Raw genomic sequence first — 20,630 nt, 5'->3', positions numbered from 1 at the left:
TGTCATGGATGAACTCAGGGCTTTACTCCGTGTTTGTTTTCCTTGTGAACCGCGTCCACCGGGCCTCCACGGGATCTTTGAGGCCGGCTGCTGGGACAATCTTCAGGGCTTCCAGCGTTCCATGTGACCAACAATCTGTGATTCATGTTGTTGACTGACCCAGGATAAGTTGTGCCCTCTAGTCTCGGGTTTATTTTCAGGCTTTCTTTGCTCTGCAGCGGGTCTGAATGAAGTGGTCTTGTCTTAGCAAGCAGAAGTCAGCATGTTTGCTTTAGCAGATTAACGTCTTATTTCCAGGACACAGTGTTCCTCATCTCCTCCTCTGTCTCAGCTCTCAAACACACACATTCTACTTCCTGTCTTCACCCTGTGTCCTCCGGCAGGTCACAGCCGCTGCATTGTGGGTGTAGAGCAGAAGAAGAACGGAAGTCTGTGCCTCCTGCTGCTGGATCCTGGAAGCTCGGCATCAGACAGCAGGAAGCTGCTGCGCAGGGATTCGGTTTCCACCTCTATCCGCCGAGTCCGGAAGTTCCTCAGAAACCTGAAGCATAAACAGTACCAGCTGGTGGCCGTGCAGGGCGTGCTGACAGCGGAGGACAAACAGGTGATCTGTCACAGACTCCGAAACAGGAAGTGACTTCAGCTTCACTTCATCAAACCCTTAAATGTGATGGATAGCTACCCTTTAGCTGATCTACGGAAGTTTCTATTTCTATCCCGTCCAGGAGGTTTACAATCCAGCCACTGAATGTAGTTTAATTCAGAGACTCTATCTGGTAAATCCACAATGATCCATGATAACAGCATTATTTATCACATTTCATCATAAAAACATCACCATCACTACTATGTTGCTAAGAGACCTCTATTTAGACCTGGACATGATGATGAAGCCACTTCCTGTCAGACTTTCCACCAATCAGAGAGCTTAGATTGACGGTAACGTCCAATCAGGAGCAGCCAAAGATCAACCAGTGAGCAGAAAGTTCTATGTGTGTGTGAAAAGAAGAAAAATAATGCTCCTCTATGGCTGGAATAAAGCCAAGAAGACGTTTCTGATGCACGGTGGCGCCACAAAGCAGCTGAGCTGGAGTTGGTTTAGTGAGGATAGCAGGTAAATAGTAGCAGGAATAACTGGAAATGAGGCAAAAGTGTAAACATGGAAATAGTTTCGGTTGTGTGTTGTTTCAATAACAATATTTTTTCTCCTGAAAGCCAAGACTTGAGAGAACGATGAGATGAGAAAAGGTTTGGTCACTGTTGATCTGTGTGTTATTTCTACAAAGTTCTGTTAGTAATAAACTCTGCTTTCTTCTTCTGGTCGGCCTTTATGCTGCTACATCTATTCATACATTCATTTTACATCATTTTACCTCCCAGTCTGACAGCTGCTACACACTGGTTTATACTGGGATTAAAAGCTGCTACAGACTGGTTTATACTGGGATTTAAAGCTGCTACACACTGGTTTATACTGGGATTAAAAGCTGCTACAGACTGGTTTATACTGGGATTAAAAGCTGCTACCGACTGGTTTATACTGGGATTAAAAGCTGCTACAGACTGGTTTATACTGGGATTAAAAGCTGTTACACACTGGTTCATACTGGGATCAAAAGCTGCTACAGACTGGTTTATACTGGGATTAAAAGCTGCTACAGACTGGTTTATACTGGGATTAAAAGCTGTTACACACTGGTTTATACTGGGATTAAAAGCTGCTACAGACTGGTTTATACTGGGATTAAAAGCTGCTACAGACTGGTTTATACTGGGATTAAAAGCTGTTACAGACTGGTTTATACTGGGATTAAAAGCTGCTACAGACTGGTTTATACTGGGATTAAAAGCTGCTACAGACTGGTTTATACTGGGATTAAAAGCTGTTACACACTGGTTTATACTGGGATTAAAAGATGCTACAGACTGGTTTATACTGGGATTAAAAGCTGCTACAGACTGGTTTATACTGGGATTAAAAGCTGCTACAGACTGGTTTATACTGGGATTAAAAGATGCTACAGACTGGTTTATACTGGGATTTAAAGCTGCTACAGACTGGTTTATACTGGGATTAAAAGCTGCTACAGACTGGTTTATACTGGGATTAAAAGCTGCTACAGACTGGTTTATACTGGGATTAAAAGCTGTTACAGAAGGGTTTATACTGGGATTAAAAGCTGCTACAGACTGGTTTATACTGGGATTAAAAGCTGTTACAGACTGGTTTATACTGGGATTAAAAGCTGTTACAGACTGGTTTATACTGGGATTAAAAGCTGCTACAGACTGGTTTATACTGGGATTAAAAGCTGCTACAGACTGGTTTATACTGGGATTAAAAGCTGCTACAGACTGGTTTATACTGGGATTAAAAGCTGCTACAGACTGGTTTATACTGGGATTTAAAGCTGCTACAGACTGGTTTATACTGGGATTCAAAACTGATACAGACTGGTTTATACTGGGATTAAAAGCTGCTACAGACTGGTTTATACTGGGATTAAAAGCTGTTACACACTGGTTTATACTGGGATTAAAAGCTGTTACACACTGGTTCATACTGGGATCAAAAGCTGCTACAGACTGGTTTATACTGGGATTAAAAGCTGCTACACACTGGTTTATACTGGGATTAAAAGCTGCTACAGACTGGTTTATACTGGGATTAAAAGCTGTTACAGACTGGTTTATACTGGGATTAAAAGCTGTTACAGACTGGTTTATACTGGGATTAAAAGCTGTTACAGACTGGTTTATACTGGGATTAAAAGCTGCTACAGACTGGTTTATACTGGGATTAAAAGCTGTTACAGACTGGTTTATACTGGGATTAAAAGCTGCTACAGACTGGTTTATACTGGGATTAAAAACTGCTACACACTGGTTTATACTGGGATTAAAAGCTGCTACAGACTGGTTTATACTGGGATTAAAAGCTGCTACAGACTGGTTTATACTGGGATTCAAAACTGATACAGACTGGTTTATACTGGGATTAAAAGCTGCTACAGACTGGTTTATACTGGGATTAAAAGCTGTTACACACTGGTTTATACTGGGATTAAAAGATGCTACAGACTGGTTTATACTGGGATTAAAAGCTGTTACAGACTGGTTTATACTGTGATTGAAACGGGTTTAGATTAAATAACTAGAGGGAGTAGAAATGGTATTTTTGGAGTATTTGTGGTTAACATTTCTGTGTTTCTATGTTTTCCAGGTGAGAATCCAGAACTCCAGGACGCTGTGTGCTGAAAGGATACCATGAACAGAACTCAGACTCTTTTCATTCTATCATCTTCAGTTTTTACATGTTTGAAATAAAGGGTGTTTTTGGAGTTGTTTGTCAGTTAATGTGAAGAACACATCAGAAATGTGAGATCACATGACTCTGTCTCTTACCTGTGACATGTTGACAGGTGAACAGGGTTGGTCTGTAACTGCCTGCATGCAGCAGGAATAAGAACATGCATGAAGCGCTGCTCCGTACTGGAATCTGTATGCAAGCAGTCGCTTTCACTGGGAGCAGCTGGAGAAGCAGCAGCGTGTGCAGGGTTACGCCACATTTTCAGCCACATCCTGCACCTAGGGAAGATTTTCTCAGAAAATCGATGGATTATTTTCAGCCCTGCATTTCCATCCAGATCAGGTTGGCTTGACTGAATTATCTGCATAACTCCGCCCTGCTCTGGTTAAAGCTGCTGCTGAATGTAAAATGAGCGTCTCTATGAGCTGGTTTGGTCTTTAGGTTCAGCAGCTGATTAATGAGTTCAGCATCAGTTGGCGGCTGAAACAGTGAAGCTAGAAACAGTTTGATTGAACTAAAATCTACTTCAGAAAAGCTAAATATCCACAGCCTCAGTAACACGCGACTCATTTCCATCCAGAAGCAGAGTTCAGTTCATCTGTTCTTTTGGATTATTTTAAAAGGCCATCATCACAAGACGTCTTGTCTTCTGCAGCAGATGTGATTCTCTGCAACAAAACCTCCTGTTGACTTAATCACTGAGCTGATTTCATCACAGGAGACAGAAAACACTCCCAACAGATCCAAGACAGAGTATCTCAGTAATCAGAGGTCAGCAGGTCACAGCTGGACATCTTAACATTGCCTCCAAACACCAGATGTCTTCTGTCCAGAAGGAAGACTTGTTTCCTCTCCACCCCCAGCTGGAGACAGTCCCCATGTGACCTCGTCTGTAGGAATACCGATGCTTTTGTGTTTGTGGACCATGCTGAATGTACAGCTGCTGGTAGAGATCCAGTTTCCTGTTGCCATTAAAGGGCCAGTCCGCAGAAAACACCTCCACTGGCTCTGGACCGGATATGTTGACTTTATGCTCCTCTCAGATATCATCTAAGTAGGTTTTTACTTCAAAGTTGTAAAACGTCAGTGAAGCTTGAGCAGCAGGAGGACATCAGCCTCCCGTCACAGCTCACCTCCAGGTTTCCTCTGCTTCTTGCGCAACATGAGAACCAAAACACAGTTGTGATGTTGCATAATGTTCAGCTTTCTGGGCTGTTTCAGGTCCGCCCCCACGTCCTTTATTTGCTGATGTGCGGGAGGATGGGAACATCTCTGCGTAAAAGCGCGCGCTCCATGCGCATCGACATCTTTCGCGCGGTTCGCTCCTCCGACGCGTTTTTGAAGCAGCTCATCGGCGTGACCGCGGGACGGAGCAGATTTCCTCCGGAACGCAACAGTACGTCAACAGTTCTCCAAGATTTACCATGTTTCTGTGGCTGTAAGTTGGAGAAAAGCCTCCGTTGATATTTACATCCTGCACGGGTTCTTTTTTCAGTTATCATGGAGTTAAATGATGAAAAGACTCAGAACCATCAGCTGGTGCCGCACAAAGGCTTCAATCTGATCGGCGGGACCCATGATCCGGATGATGTAGACCAGATCTGCAACCTGGACATCAGAGACTCGGATGTGTTTGTGGTCACGTACCCAAAGTCAGGTGAGAAGGCAGGTCTGCAGAGGCTGAGGTGGGAACGGGAAGCATCAGAGACCAGAGGAACCCGGGTCAGCCATCAGATGCAGGGGAGAGCGGGTTTGGTTCTAATATGGGGGGTTTGGAACATGTCCACCACAGGGATCAGCCTCATATGGTTGTTCTCACAGCTGGAAACACATCTGCAGATGTTATTAAGAAAAACTGAGTTTCTGTTACTAAAGTCATTTTTGACCAGCGCTGAAGTTTAGTTTTTCTACACATGAAGATAAAATCATGACCTGCATGGGGGTAGGCTGCTGAAGATGCTGACATCTCAGATGATAAAAATATCTGAGTCAGTTCAAAGCCAAAGGAAGTCAGGACAAAGTGTTCTTTTAATGGCATAAAGATCTTCCTGCAGTTTTTCTCTGCTGTGTTTGATTGTTTAGATAAACTCCTACAACTCCCCCCAGCATGTGCTATGACCCACCCTGGTAGTGGGGTGGGTTGTTGCACATGACCAACATGTATCACTGCGACTGCAGACACCAGCTGAAACATGTCGAGGTGAAAAACAAACATCTCTGCCTTCTACCACTAGTGGATATAAAACCCTTCCCATAGAAACAGGAAGCCCCCCTCCACGGACTTCAGTTCGGACCTGTCTCTGTAATGACCTGAGGAGGATGCTGGCCAATCACAGCGCAGGTAACTTCTTACAACGTTCCAGCCACACTTCAGAACAGAAAACATGAAGAAATTAAGAAGAAAGAGTTTTTTTCCCTTCAACATTCTATGTTGGGATGATTTCAGAGTTCCTCTTTCTTCCTTAAATTAATGACACATTCTTTGGTTGTAGTGACATTCAGTTTGGGAAAGTTTTGTATTTGAAAAGTGTAAGAACAGTAAGAAAAGTCCAGGAAGTGGAGGCAGAAATCTGGACGCAGCCTGTGATCAGCAGTGAACGGAGGAAACCCTGCAGGGCTGCTGTCTTTGTTAAATAATGTATGTCAACATGTCAGACAAAAAACATGATCCAAATTCAAGCTGTGGTTCAGAAAGTTTTTTAATGGCTGAAATGTGCAGTTAGATTTAGTAATAGTTGGACAGAAACTAATATTTGTCATAACAGTCCATCATGAAATTTTAAGGGAACAACTCAAAATCTACAATAATTCAGTGAAACCAGCCAGAACGCTCCACTACTCAACCCTCATCAGGGTAAACAGAAATAACCCAAAATTCCTTTTTAAAGCCACTGATCTTTTAATAAACAGGTTTTAACACGTCCTCCATGCCAGCATCAGACTTTGCAGACCACTTCAGAAATAAGATCAATACTATGAGATCCAGTCTTTTATCCCAACATATTGTTGATTTTAAGACTCTGCTTTTATTTGAGGAAACACTGGAGAGTTTGTCCTAGTTGATGTGAAGATGCTGGTCCACTTTTTTTGTTTGTGTGTGCGCGTGTTTGTGCGTGCGACTGTGTGAGGGAGACTATAATGAGTATGTTTTTTAATTGCTATGTTATGTATTTTGGTGTGAAGGCTTGTTTTATGTTAATATGCAGGAATTGTTTTTTATCATGTAAAATACTGTGTGTTGCCTTTGGCATGAAAAACGCTTTATAAATAAACTTGGATTTGATTCAGTTAATTGAAAGATCATTTTATTTATTTATTTATTTATTTATTTATTTTTAAGAATAAACCCATTGATTGAATGAAAAGGTTTAGTTGTTTATGAGTTTCATCCAGTCGCTCATCCTGGTTTACAGGTGGGTGGGACTGTTGTTAGTCGTCTTCCCATCAGTCCCACTTGAGTCCATCCTGTCCTCCGGTCCTACCTTGGCCTGTTTTACTGATCTCCTGTGGACTCACCTTGCTAGAATAAATCATTGATTCTGCCTGAGCCAAGTCCAGGTTGTCTGGTTCTGTTACTGCAGGTCTGATTACAACCCCAGTTGCAGAAATGTTGGCTCTATGTGTAAATATTGCAGGATGTGGTTCAGCATCGTCTTGCTGAAATCTGCAAGGCCTTCCCTGAAAGAGACGTTGTCTGGATGGAGCAGATGTTGCTCTAAACCCTCCATATACTTTTCAGCATTGATGGAGCTTCACAGATGTGGAAGCTGCCCACGCCTTAGGCACTAATGCAGCCCCATCCCATCAGAGATGCAGCTTTTCACCTGTCCACTGATAACAAGCTGGATGCTCCCTCTCCTCTTTAGTCTGCAGGACACGCCGTCCATGCTTTCCACAAACTAGTTCACATCTTCATCCAGGTTTCCACTTTGCCTCAGACCATTTTAAATGAGCTTTGGTCCAGAGAAGACGGAAGAAGCTGGTTCTGGATCCTGTTCACATCTGGCTTCTTCTCTGCATGATGGAGCTTTAACCTGCATTTTTGGGTTTCAGGGTGAACTGTGTCCACAGACAGTGGTTTCTGGAAGTCTTCCTGAGTCCATGCAGTGGTTTCCAGTAGAGAATCATGTCTGCTTTTAATGCAGAACATCACCAGTATCCAGCCTGGTCCCATACACACAGAGATTCCTCCTGATTCTCTGAATCTTCTGGTGATATTCTACACTGTAGATGGTGGATCTTTACTGGACAGATACACAAACAGTCTAGTAGGTTTTCATGAGGCCCGTCTGCTCTGTTTGACAGGAACCATCTGGATGCAGCAGATCCTGCTGTTGCTGGAAGCCAAAGGAGATGTGAACGCCATCAGTAAGCTCAGCAATCTGTCTAATGCTGATCTCATCCCCTGGATTGAGCTGCGTGGCAACAGGCAGGCGTTCATGTCAGCTTTGCCACCCAGGCAGAGGGTCACCCATCTGCAGTACCAGTTTCTGCCCCGCGCTTTGAGCCACAAGAAGGGGAAGGTCAGAGCTGTAACTGTACTTTAGCTATTCTATTCTATTCTATTCTATTCTATTCTATTCTATTCTATTTTATTCTACAGTCATTTAGCAGACGCTTTTATCCAAAGCGACTTAAATGTGAGAGGAAGAACAACACCAGCAGAAACAACCAGGAGGAGCGTCATCATTAAGTGGTAGTCAGACTGCTGGGAGTCCAGGTGGACCCAGGTGCTGTCGTGTAGTGCTAGCGGCAGTGCTTTTTCCCCTCCGCCTCCTTACAATAGTTCTTTGTTTAATTACAAGACCACGATTTCATCACACAACATCATCTTGGGTGTAAGAGCACGCAGCTTCTTCAGTGCTGAGTTGAGAGCTGGACAAATCTTTCTAACTCATTCTGTTGAGGAAAAGAGTCAAGCTAAGGGCAGAAATGCTCCTTTAACAGCTGAATCTTTAGCTTGCTCTTAAAGCGGATAAGGACTCTGCGGTTCGGTAGATCGTTCCACCACCGGGGAACAACAGAGGAAAAGAGTCTGTAGCGCCACCTTGTGGTGGGAGCACTAGGCCTCTTTCACTGGCAGAGCGTAACTGTGGAGAGCTGTGAGCTGATTAACATTATTCATCTTCCAGCTGTTCTACTTTATGAAGTCACATGTTAGATAGATAGAAGATCTTTATTTTTTCCCCAGCAGGGAAAGTCTAGAGCAGCAAGACAGAAGGACCAGCAGTAAAAGGCACAAAAGAAATTCTAAATAAAACAAAGTTGTTGAGAAGTATACATAAAAGAGAAGAAATGAAAAATTTGATCATTATTTACAATATGTACAGTAACAATTTATGCTGTCCTTTGATTCTGCATGTGTGTTTTTGGCTACTGGGAGCAGTACTGGTTTCCAGTCTAACTGCTGCAGGAAGGAAGGATCTGCCATAGTGCTCCTTCACACATGAAGAAGTATGTGTCTGAAGGAGCTCTGTGGTGCTGTCAAAGTGTTCTGGAGGGGTTGTGAGCTGGATGACAGCTTATGCATCATTTTCCCACCACCTCTACTGGGCTCAAGTACAGATCTGATTTAGTTCATCAGTTTGTTTAGTTTCTTTCTCTCCAATGCAGACGGCTCCATAAAAAATGGCTGATGACACCACTGTGTAAAAAAAAGGTTTCAGGAGCGCCCCCTGCACTCCAAAAGACATCTGTCTCCTCAGGTCTTTTGTTATCACATCTGTAGTCAATATAAGCATTATCATCTGATAGAAATCTGGAACTCCAGAGGTTTTTGGTTTCAGTCCCTGTGGGCCAACTTGCTGAGTTTGCTTCTGACTCTCACATGGTTTTAATCCGACCATCTCTGAGTTATAATGAGTGTGACTAGGATGAGCAAACAAACCAAAAGTGTTTCAGTGTCCAGACTCAGACATGGGAAGGGAATGTTGCTTCCTGAGGTATAGATCCAAAAATCAGGAAGTAAGGATGGCCATATTCAACTCTGGAGTCCATACTCTGATATCTACCAGTTAAAATATCGGCCACTACTTTCTAGAATATGGAGATGAAATGTGAGACATGATGATGATGATGATGGTGATGATGATGATGATGATGATAATGATGATAGTATTACACCTGATGATAATGATGATGATGCTGATGTTAGACATGATGATGACGATGCTAGTGTTAGATGTGATGATAATGATGAATCTAGTGTTAGACATGATGATGATGATGACTCTACTGTTAGAGATGATGATGAAGATGATGCTAGTCTTAGATATGATGATGATGACTCTGGTCTTCTTGAACAGTTCTTTAATAAGCCCACAACCACTGTCATGGTAATTTGGGTGTGGCCAGCAACCAGGGGGTGGAGTGAAGCTTGGTCCAGCCCGCCAGGTGCCATCCCAGAACATGAAGTTGCTTTTGTTTTGTCCTCTGCAATTATCACTATGAAGATCCACATATGTTTCTCCAGCGGAGGTTGCTGAAGGAATGATGGATGTAGCCGAGGACCTCATCACTCCGCTTACTGATGACAGGCCTTCATCCATCAAGAAACCCACCTGTTTCTGCAACACTTCACAGGAAACACCAAAAAAATCCACATTTCCGTGTGTCCGGGATTTTTTATTTAAAATATTTATTTAATTCTTACTAGAACAAAACAGTCCAATACAACAAAATGTTCAAACACTTGCATGAAGAGGAGCAGAGAGAAGAAATCTGCCCCTCACACACAATAAATAAACCAATAACAAGGCCACATTTATTTAACTAACAACCAAAGCAGCTGCGGGCCAACATGTTGCTGCTTTCTCACAGATACTTTTACACCTCGTTTACAGAACACAGCAGCAAATTATCCTCAGATTTTCTTATCACACAGTCTTTAACAATCTTTTAAATACAATAACTGATTTTGTTTCTTTGGTTTTGTTATCCAGATTGTTCCAGAGACTGACTCTGTACACTGAAAGACATAAACTTCATCACTTTATTTTTGATTCCTGCTTTTTAAATATCCCATATCCTTTTAAAATATGACTCTCTTTTTTGGACCTTTTAAATCTTTTTTGTATATTGCTTGGCAAGAATTTTCTATGAGCTTGATACTTGCTGTATCACCCAGATTCCCTGATTCCTAAAGTCTTAGTTTAATAAAGGACTGGATGGATCTAAATCTGCTTCCACTAATGGTTCTTATTGCTCTTTTCTGTAGAATGAAAACTGGATTAATGGATTTTTTACATGAAGTTCCCCATACTTCAATGCCGCTGGTGTGCACAGACAGAGCCTTGTTGGTGTTGAAGCACCTGCCCTTGCCATCGGGGCTGAAAAATTGCCTTTCTTATCAGAATTATTTTTTATATACTGTATGTGGCCCACTATGTTGTAGCGATCACACACCCTACACACACATGCACATGAGCGTATGTCCGTTGTGTTTCCCATTGTTTCTTTGGCAACGTGACCATGCAAAGCGTGCGCCAACGAGGCGCATTGTATGCATGTGCATTGCAAGCAGCTGGATCGTCCGAAGTTACCGCCCACGCGGTCCACCTGCCTCTACTCAGGTAAATTTCGAGGCACCTTTTGCTCCTAAAACTCAGCCTGATACAAACTATTTCGTCCCTGTTGTAAAGTAGCCTGCCTGTTCTCATTACAGCCTGAGGCGGCTGATTCTGAATTAGCCAACTGCCTGGTTAACGAGCAGTTCCTCAGAAACTGTAAAACATGAAGGATTTTGGTCTCTGTGATGCTTGGGCGCTCTCACCATCCCACACTAGAGAGATACACCTTCTTCTCTTCAGTTTCACCATTCCTATTCTAGATTAGAGTATTTCTTAACTAGCAGCTCGCTGATGATGACATGTCAGAAATCAAAATCCATCCTATTAGCATTAGTGATCACGCACCAGTATCATTCACTCTGAGAAATAAGAGCAATAAACCAGCAACTAGAAACTGGAGATTTAATACGTCATTACTTAAGATCCTGAGTTTATCAGCTACTTTAAAAGAGAATGGTCCTTATATCTAGAAAATAACGACTTGCCAGAAACTTCAGCGTGTGTTCTTTGGGAAGCAGGAAAAGCAGTAATGAGAGGGAAAATAATTTCCTTCTCTTCTCATAAGAAAAAGAAGGAAACTTTGAGAATTTCAGAGTTAGAACTCAGAATTAAATCCTTAGAGGATGCTTACCATGTCTCCCCAGAAGAACACATACTAAATGCTATAAGGAAAGCTAAACTTGAACTTAATGAAATAATAGATAAAAATTCTTGGTGCAAAGACTTCGCTTGGAGAATTTTGAGCATGGCAACAAATCTGGAAGGTTCCTGGCTAATCAGTTCAAAACAAATAAGGAGAAATCAACCATCTCCTCTGTCAGAGATCCAGAAGGAAACATCAGCCACGACCCTGACAAGATAAATAACACTTTCAAAGAATTCTATAAAACATTATATACATCACAACTAACTACAACAATGACAATATTGATAAATTTCTTAGTAACATCAATCTTCCAAAATTAAAACAATGAAAAATAAATGGTCTTGGATTCCCCCCTTTCAGTCGGCGAACTCCAAGAAGCGCTCCAGCATATGCCAAACAATAAGCTCCAGGGGTCCAGATGGTTACCCAGCAGAATTCTACAAAGATTCTGGACAATGCTGGCACCCACTTTCTACAATATGATTAGAAAATAAAGAAAAACAAAAATACCTTCAAATATGAACCTAGCCAATATTACTCTACATATTAAAACCAGGTAAAGACCCGACACTTCCATCCAGTTACGTCCAATTTCATTAATAAATGTAGATCTCAAAATATTAGCAAAGCTTTGGCAAGAAGAATAGAAAAAATAACCCCTCTAATAATACATCCTGACCAACAGGCTTTATTAAAGGTAGACATTCTCTACTAACGATGCGTAATTAATTAACATAATAGATTATTCTACTCTACATAATCTGGAATCCACAGTCATTTCTTTAGAACGCAGAAAAAGCATTTGACCGAGTAAACTGGAAATTTTTATTTGCAACATTAAACAAATTTGGTTTGGGTCATCTTCATTGATTGGAATAAAAATATTATATACAACCCAAATGCATGTGTGAAGACCAATGATCAAACCTCTCCAAGCTTCTGTTTGCAGAGAGGAACCAGACAGGGGCTGCCCGCTTTCTCCATCACTCGTTGCTATTTTTATTGAACCCTAGCTGCTGGCCATAAGACAAAATAAAGAGATTAAAGGAATCCATGCCAAAAATATAGAACGTCAGATAAGTCTTTATGCTGATGATGTATTACTTTTCCTCCAGAACTCACCGACATCTCTCCTTCAGACAATCACACTTATTAACACATTCTCATCAATATCTGACTACTCTATTAACTGGTCTAAGACTATTATTATGCCCATCAACTGTGACCTATAAAACATACCCAATACTATAATACAGTCTGGAAAACATTAGAGTATTTAGGCATAAACATTTCCCCCAGGTTGTCAGAACTAACAAAGCTAAATTAATGTCCAGCTACTTAAAAACAATAGAGGATGATCTCTCACGGGTGGAGCGCTTACCCATATCACTCATGGGGAGGGGTTTGCCACAGTTAAAATGATGGTTCTATCTAAAGTAAACTACCTGTTTTCAATGATACCCACTAAGACCATCCTCCAGCTGGTTTAAGTCACTGGACTCACATATATCTAAATGTTTAGGGAAAAACAAGCCATCACGTTTTTTTTTTTTTTAGAATATCACCTCCTTAAATCTATTATATATAAAAAATATACCCCACACTGTCTTGGGTGACATTAATATGGCAATTACTCTGGCACACATGATACGCACAGCATTATGCATCACAAAGGAGACTATCCTTGTGAACTGGAAAAACAAAAAATAATCTGTGTATTCAGCAGTTTAGGAATCTCTTAGTTGACCACATCAGTAGTGAGACAATGTCTGCCTCCTCAAAAAACCATTTAGCTGAATCTCATTCCCTCTGGTCCCCTGTGCTTAGCTCCATCACTAAGTGTTAGGTGGAGGACTGTGACCTTGTTGTTTTGGGGGTTGGAAAGTGGCCGGAAGTGACAGGTGGTTGCGGGTTCTTCGTGTCTGTCCCGTGGTGTGGGGACTAGGCTGCTCTGTGGTTGGGGCGGTCCTGGGTCGGTGCTGTCGGGGGGCTGTGGGGCCAGCGGTTGGGGTCGCCTCAATGGCTGCGGGTGAGGCCACTGGTGGTGCCTGGGTCAGTGGGGCGTCGGCCCTGGCCGGGCAAGCCGATCTATTCTGGGGTGGCCTGGGCTGGGCTTCTGGTTTCTGGTGCCTGGGGCGTGGTCCCCCTACCTCCATGAGGTGGTGGGGTCCGTATTGTGCCAGGGGTCTGGGTCTGCCCTGATGTGCTGCCAAGTGTGGTTTGGTGCATGCACTGGTGTCTGGTTGCTGCCCTGGGACCCAGGGTTGGCCCGGGGCAGGAGGGGTGTAGGGGTTTTGAAGGGGGGCTGAGTGTGGGTTCAGGGGATTATGGGGGGTAGGTGCTGGGGTGGGAGACAGGGATGTTTGTATGTTGTGTGGTGTTTATGCTGTGGATGATGGTGTGGGGGTATGTTTCTGTGTGGGACAAAAGGACTGAGGGACTGACTTCTGAGGTACCCCACATGTATCTGATTTTCTATTATTTATTTGAACATCCTGTCATTTGTTTTCCCAAGAAGAATGTTTATGATCTATGATGTCAAATGCTTTCTAGGTCAAGAAAATGCTGATGAAGTAATTTCTCTCATCTATTGCAGTGGATATGTTACTCTATTAGTGTCATTGATGTTAATGATTCACCCTGAAACCGTACTGAGTGCTGCTCAAAAGGAAGTACATTGGCCTGGGCTGAAGAGGGTTTGTGGGGAAGTGCATCTGAAAAAGACAGAGGGAAGAAAAGGATTAGATAAAATTAAGCTGTGTCATATTTATTGCAGTCTGTTAAATGAATGAAGGGAAAAACAATCTGGTATGTGATAAATACCTGTGCAAAAATCAGAACTTTGGGTGCATCTTGATCTTCTTGCTTGCTGATGGGGAGGGACCAAATGACACCCTGAGAGTCCCTGCAGGTCTTTCTGCTGTGGCAGCAGCCCTCTCTTTTCACACAAAGTCAGGATGATCCTGTTGATGGCTGCCTCAGACTCTGTTTCCTCTGGAATGTTTGTGCTTAGTATTATTCAGATTAAAAGCAGTTGCTCTTATTTTTACATTAAACCTCCTGTTACAGCTTATTATCTGACTGCAGTTTCCATGTGTGCAAACCCTAAGCAGAAAGCTGCTTAAGTAACCGTGTTGAATCTGCTGCCGATTGGCTGAAGAGATAACAAAAGCTCTTGAAGAGCAAGAAGTTGATATGCAAATTTATATATAGCAACAAACCAAAAATCACATCTCTTTTTTTTAGAAGAAATAAGTTTTAAATTGCGTTCAGGAATTTGTGCCAGGCCGACTTGTTGGTGGATTTTCCAGGACTGGACACTTTGCACATTGTTGAACTGGAACAGAGTTACAGACCGACACTTTGATCTGACCTTTCAGGTGATCTACGTGGCAAGAAATCCTAAAGACATTCTTGTGTCCTACTTTACTTCCATAAAGTTGCAAACATGCTGGAAACAGCCAAGAGCTTTGATGACTTCTTTGAGAAATTTCTTAGAGGAGAAGGTAGGAATACGTCTTTCCTGGACAAAAGTAAATGTGTCTCAGAGAATGCTGTTGGTGATGACTCTGTGCTTTGTTTCCTTGCAGTTTTTGGATCCAGCTGGTTTGACCACATTAAGACTTGGTACTCACACAAGGATGAAATGAACATGCTGTTCATCACCTATGAAGAAATGATTCAAGTAAGGATCTGAAGTCATGTCAGAGATGTGTGAGTGTTTCCAGAAAAAGTATCTTTACATGGTGCTGCTGTTTTATTCAGGACCTGCATTCAGCAGTAGAGAGGATCTCCTTGTTTCTGGGCAAGAGAGCTTACAGCTGAGCAAATGGCCAGTGTAGTGAAGCACAGTACATTCAGCAACATGAGAAGGATCCCACAGGCCAGCTATGAGAAGGTGCCCGGGGAGCTGCTCAGCCACCACCTGGGAGGTTCATGAGGAAAGGTAGGTAGGAATGAAGCCGAAACGAAACTTAAGTAATTTTCCCAGTTGGAATGCAGTTTAATGCTGATAACCAGAAGGCTCCACAGTGAGGATGAATGGTGACTCTCTTTCTTATCTTCCATGTGCTGTGAACATCAGGAACCATTGGTGACTGGAAAAACCACTTCACTGTGGCCCAGAACCAAAGGTTTGATGAGGTCTTCCACAAAGAGATGAAGGACTTTCCCATTCCTTTCATTTGGGACTTCAGGATGTAGAGTAAAAGACTTCTTAATGAAAACAGTGACTGTCTGAGCTTGGTGGAAATGTTCTTCAGTCAGTTTGCCTGCTAATCTAGTGTGTTTTTCCGTCTTTACTGTCTGCAGAGTTATGCTATATTGAGTACGCCCACGTGTCTGCATATGGGTAGGCCTCATCTGCGTATGTTTGGACCGGGATCTGCATATGGTAGGCCAGCGTCTGCGGGCGATAGTATCGGCGTCAGCATACAGGTAGAGCCAGCTTCTGCGTACGATAGGACCGGCATCTGCATACGGTAAGGGCCAGCATCTGCGTGACGATGAGAATGGCATCTGCATACGGTAGGGCCAGCATCTATGTACAGTAGGAGCAGCATCTACATATGGTAGGACTGGCGTCTGCATACGGTAGGGCCAGTGTCTATGTACAGTAGGAGCGGCATCTGCATACAATAGGAGTGGCGTGTGTTTACGGTAGGACGGGCGTCTGCGTACGGTAGGATCAGTATCTTCGTACAGAAGGACCGGAGTCTGCTTACAGTAGGATCGGCATCTGCATACAATAGGACCAGCGTCTGTGTACAGTAGGACTGGCATCTGCATACGGTAGGACTGGCATCTGTGTACACTAGGACCGGCATCTCCGTACAATAGGACCGGCGTCTGTGTACAGTAGGACCGGCGTCTGTGTACAGTAGGGCTGGCATCTATGTACGGTAGACATTGTGCCTTTTCCGTGGTTACTGCACAAATTCAGCGAGACCCTCCCGATATCTGGAAACTCGTTATCACACACTGACCACAAGAGAGTACTTCCGTGTAACTGTGCTGCAATCAGGGCTTCACAGTGGGTCTGGAAGAGGTGCACTTCAAGCCTCCATGGACCAACGCAAAGCATACAGTGTTGACGCCATAACCAACCTTATGCAAACACCGTGTGAGTTTTAATTTAATTTTAACCTGTAACTGGTTAACGGGTTACAGGATCATGTCTGCTGTTCTCGCATATAAATCAATGCACAACTGATGCTACTAAAAGCAAGCTTTGTATAAACGACAGTTTTTCATCTTTCTATGTTCAATGTCTGAAAAGGCAAAGCTTTGGGATGTTCTGGACTATTCTTACTGCTAAATAAATATGAAAGTGGTAATGGCAGCATGCTGTCTCAATGTGGGAGTAAATGGTTTAGTCAGATAGAAAAATGATCACCTTTCTTCCTCTGCTTTTTAGAAAAACACAGAGGTTAAGGAAATATGTTGGGAGAAATTCTCCAGGAAAAGACGACAGTGCTGCGAAGGAATCTGACATTACTGACCCAGCTAAGATGTTCTGAAACCACTAATGATCATTAAAGAACCGTTTTCCACCAATGGGAGCAGGTTGGGGCAGGTTGGATGCATTTTTCTTTTGTGTTTCCACATGCGTAACTGGGAAAGGTATCCTAATGTCCAACCCAACCGTCCTACTTTGTTGGGCTCCTTCTGTTGGTGTACAATCTAACCAACCGGAAAAGGGTTTTGTTTGACACACTGAAATCTGTTGATTGGTTGAGAAAAAAAAGTCATTTCCTGTATGCCCCTGGCATAAAGACAAAACAGGAACGGCTTCCTTGTTAAAGAAACAGATTTTTTTGTTTGATTAGATTAAAATTTTGTGGTTTAAAATGGCACCACAAAGCACCGCCAAGAAAAAAGAACACAAACCGCTTGATGACGCCATTCTTTGTTTCTGAGGCATGTTCTGGTTCTACTTTAAGGAAGGTGCTGTGGTGCGATGGCGTCATGCAGTTACGTAGCTGAGGCACCCATTTCTATCTGGCTGATACTCAACCTCTCAGGTAAGGTTACGACTGTCTGTGGAAACGAGATTACACTTAACAAACCATATCTGCACCCTAACCATCCCATCCCATCCTGTCCTGCACCCGTTGGGGGAACAAGGCTCTCAGTCTTTATCAGTTTGATCACCCTGTTTCTGCTGAGACCACCAATCATATCAGTTTCTGACTTTATTATAAATGCTGGTGTTTAAAGGAAAGAAAAATTAACTACGTTTGTACACCTCACTGTCCTCTGATTTATCAACAACCAGATAAACATAATCTAGCATTGTTGTATGTTTTATGTTGATGATTGTAGGACCCACCCCCTTCATCTCATCATACTCCATCCAGGGCACCTTCCTCTCCATCCTCCCTACCTCTCCTGGACTTCACTGCCCAGAAACAGGATTTGCCCATCTGACCCCATTTCCAAGTCCCATCTTTTCACCCCCAAACCTCCCACCTCAAACCAGACCTTGAAATGACTCTAGAACTTCTGTCCAACCAACCTGGAATGAGTTCGCTTCTTTCTTTTACTGACTAATTCAGAAAACCAGGCAGTCAGTCCAGTGCTTCCATGCCAGGGACAGGACATATGTCACTGTGTCCACTCAGAGACATGAACACAATGACACACTTTTCTCCAGTCAGTCCTAAAAACTCGGATAAAATCATTGGCCATTTGAAAACCACCACTTGCTGTCTTGACGGGCTGTATGGAAGCGATTCTGTACCTTATTTCAATTTAAAATGGAATAACAGAAAAGCTTTTTCATTTTGAGAATATAGCTGCATTTTTTGACTTAAATAAAATGAATAATAAATAATACAGACTGCATTTTTTTTCGTTTCTAAGGCTGCTCATTTTTTAACTTAATTAAAGTGATAAAGAAAAGGGCATTTAAGATTTAATTTTACAAATATTCCCCAGCAAATAGGTACCAAAATTCAATTTGAATTCACAATCCCAGGCAGCGCAGGACAGTGACGTCAGTGGTCGCTCATCTTCTTCTTCTAATCCTTCTGCCCCAGTCTGACTGACCTATGCATCTAATACGGTAGAGGGTGGCGTGCATATCTGACACTGGAACATGAGAGAAGAGTAGAGCTTGAAAGTTGTATTGGTACCACAGACTGTTAGAAACTGTGGAAAGAGCTCTATCATGTCCAAATCTATGCCAGAGCTGCTGCGCTGGATCAGCGTCGAGGGTGTGAGTCAGGGGCCACATTAATCAAACTGTATATAGCAAAGCAAACTACAGGCAGCGTCTGCTGCGCAATAAGGAAATGCTGTGCACTACTACTTTTAGATTTATCAAGGTGTGCACACGCACGTTCTACACCTGTTTCTGTTTATAAATCATAATCAACTCTAAAGCGGGTGCACCTGAGGGAGCACCTTGCCCCGCCCACATGGTGGCTATAAATGGTCAGGTGGATGCCTGTAATACATATTCATCACATCCTTTGGCATGATGGCTAAGGAGGGGAAAAGAGGGAAGAAGTGGAATTTTCGGTGTGTGACAGAGATCCCTGATGGACCACAGTTTTTGTCCTCCTCACAGTTTTTTTTTGCATAAATGAGGCATCTGGTCTTTTACCAGATTGATAGATTTAGCCCTGGACTTTCCCAATCAACAGGGATGTAATGCTGCCGTGCTATACTTAATTGATGTTGGCAGAAACCTTTATTTCTATATTTAACCTTTTTTCATGAATTGGTGCCCTGCTTCATCATACAAAATATCACACAGAAAATAGCAGATACTATAAGTTCAACATATAGCAACACATTGTGAGCTTGTTTGTATGGGTGTTTTCATTAATAATTACTAATGTAAAGGAATGCTTTTAGACTTAGAAGGTTCCAACCAACAGCAAATACTTTCTGATCTACTTCTGGATGCATTGAAAAGATATAGTGCTAACTGTGGAATCAATTACTCCAAAAAAGCAAAGAGCAACAACATCCTTACCTGGTAACTGTGGCTTTAGAAAGAATTTTCTGAAGTGCAATACTGCCCAGGCCAACAAAAAATCAGCCTGGGCAATTTGCACAGAGACTGGCCCACCAGGTATTGATGAAAAGACAACCACGACTATGAATGAAAAATAACTTTCTTATGAGACTGCCTTGTTGTGTACTTGTCTCATAAACTAAAACCAACACCATCCTCCAATAGCTCACATTAGGCAGAAATGTCGTGCATTTTTAATGTCGGACAATCAGCCCTTGAGCATTTTGTCTAGTCTCTTCTCGTCAACGAAATCTCACAAACATCTTGTCATGTTTTAGTCATAGAGAGCCATTTTTAGCTTGTCATTGTCTTGTTATCGTCATGAAAAAAAGATTCGTCAACGAAATAAATTAGTCATCATTAACAAAAACACTGATGTGTAGGAAATCAGTTGTAGGGGTCTGTGTAATGATACGAGCTGCAGAGTTTTGGAGGAGCTGCAGTTTCTGGAGGGATTTGTTGGGGAGACCAAAAAGAAGTGAGTTGCAGTAGTCAGTCCGGGAGGTAACAAGGCTGTGGACGAGGATGGCCATACAAATTCAACAAATTCACCACTTTCTACAATAGACCACACCTTTTCAAAACAGACGGCTTACACCCAAATCACACAGGTTCTCATCTTCTCACCATGAACGTTGATCTCACCCTCCAATCCTGCAAAGCTTTCTCAGATTAACAGTCTAGCCAATGCACACCTCCCCCAGTTAAAACGTTCTCTCAGACACAACACATACCAGTACACATCACCAGTAGACAGTACAAACATGTCCATCCACATCCACATACCTTGACCATCAGATGTCTCCATCTCATACGTACAGCTCCTAGTACTTCCACAACTTTACAACTGAACTTTCCTGCAACACTCAATATGGCCCTTTTAAATATCAGATCACTGTCAAACAAATCTTTTATTATAAATGATCTGATTTTAGATAATAACATCCACTTTCTCTTTTTAACTGAAACCTGGCTCGGCACCGATGCTTCAGTAATGCTCACCGAGGCATCTCCCCCAAATTATATTTTTATTTTCTATCAGGGGAGGTAAAAAAGGTGGTGGAACAGCTTCTATTGCTC

The 20,630-nt window shown here is 42.5% G+C and overlaps 2 protein-coding genes across 5 annotated transcripts in view; both read left to right on the top strand.

Moving 5' to 3' along the window:
- The window catches only part of LOC121641832 (zinc finger containing ubiquitin peptidase 1), a 38,679-nt gene extending 35,338 nt beyond the window's left edge, over window positions 1-3,341 (top strand). For all 4 annotated transcript variants that reach the window (XM_041988165.1, XM_041988167.1, XM_041988163.1 and 1 more), the window contains 2 exons: window positions 384-604; window positions 3,224-3,341. In XM_041988165.1, coding sequence (XP_041844099.1) covers window positions 384-604; window positions 3,224-3,271 — 269 coding nt within the window. In that variant the 3' untranslated portion in view covers window positions 3,272-3,341. The remainder of the gene's footprint in view (window positions 1-383; window positions 605-3,223) is intronic.
- A 451-nt stretch (window positions 3,342-3,792) lies between these two features.
- On the top strand, window positions 3,793-18,330 carry LOC121641840 (amine sulfotransferase-like). Its single transcript, XM_041988185.1, is given in 10 exon segments — window positions 3,793-4,706; window positions 4,806-4,967; window positions 7,616-7,833; window positions 14,905-14,947; window positions 14,950-15,030; window positions 15,115-15,209; window positions 15,290-15,334; window positions 15,336-15,447; window positions 15,450-15,470; window positions 15,609-18,330. Coding segments are annotated over 10 exon segments (1,107 nt in total). The 5' UTR covers window positions 3,793-4,495; the 3' UTR covers window positions 15,728-18,330.
- The last annotated feature ends 2,300 nt before the right edge of the window (window positions 18,331-20,630 follow it).

This window comes from Melanotaenia boesemani, chromosome 6, assembly GCF_017639745.1.
Source record: "Melanotaenia boesemani isolate fMelBoe1 chromosome 6, fMelBoe1.pri, whole genome shotgun sequence".
In the NCBI taxonomy this organism is placed as follows: Eukaryota; Metazoa; Chordata; class Actinopteri; order Atheriniformes; family Melanotaeniidae; genus Melanotaenia; species Melanotaenia boesemani.
Note: the sequence above shows the minus strand (reverse complement) of the source record. Positions and strands in the feature narration are given on the sequence as shown.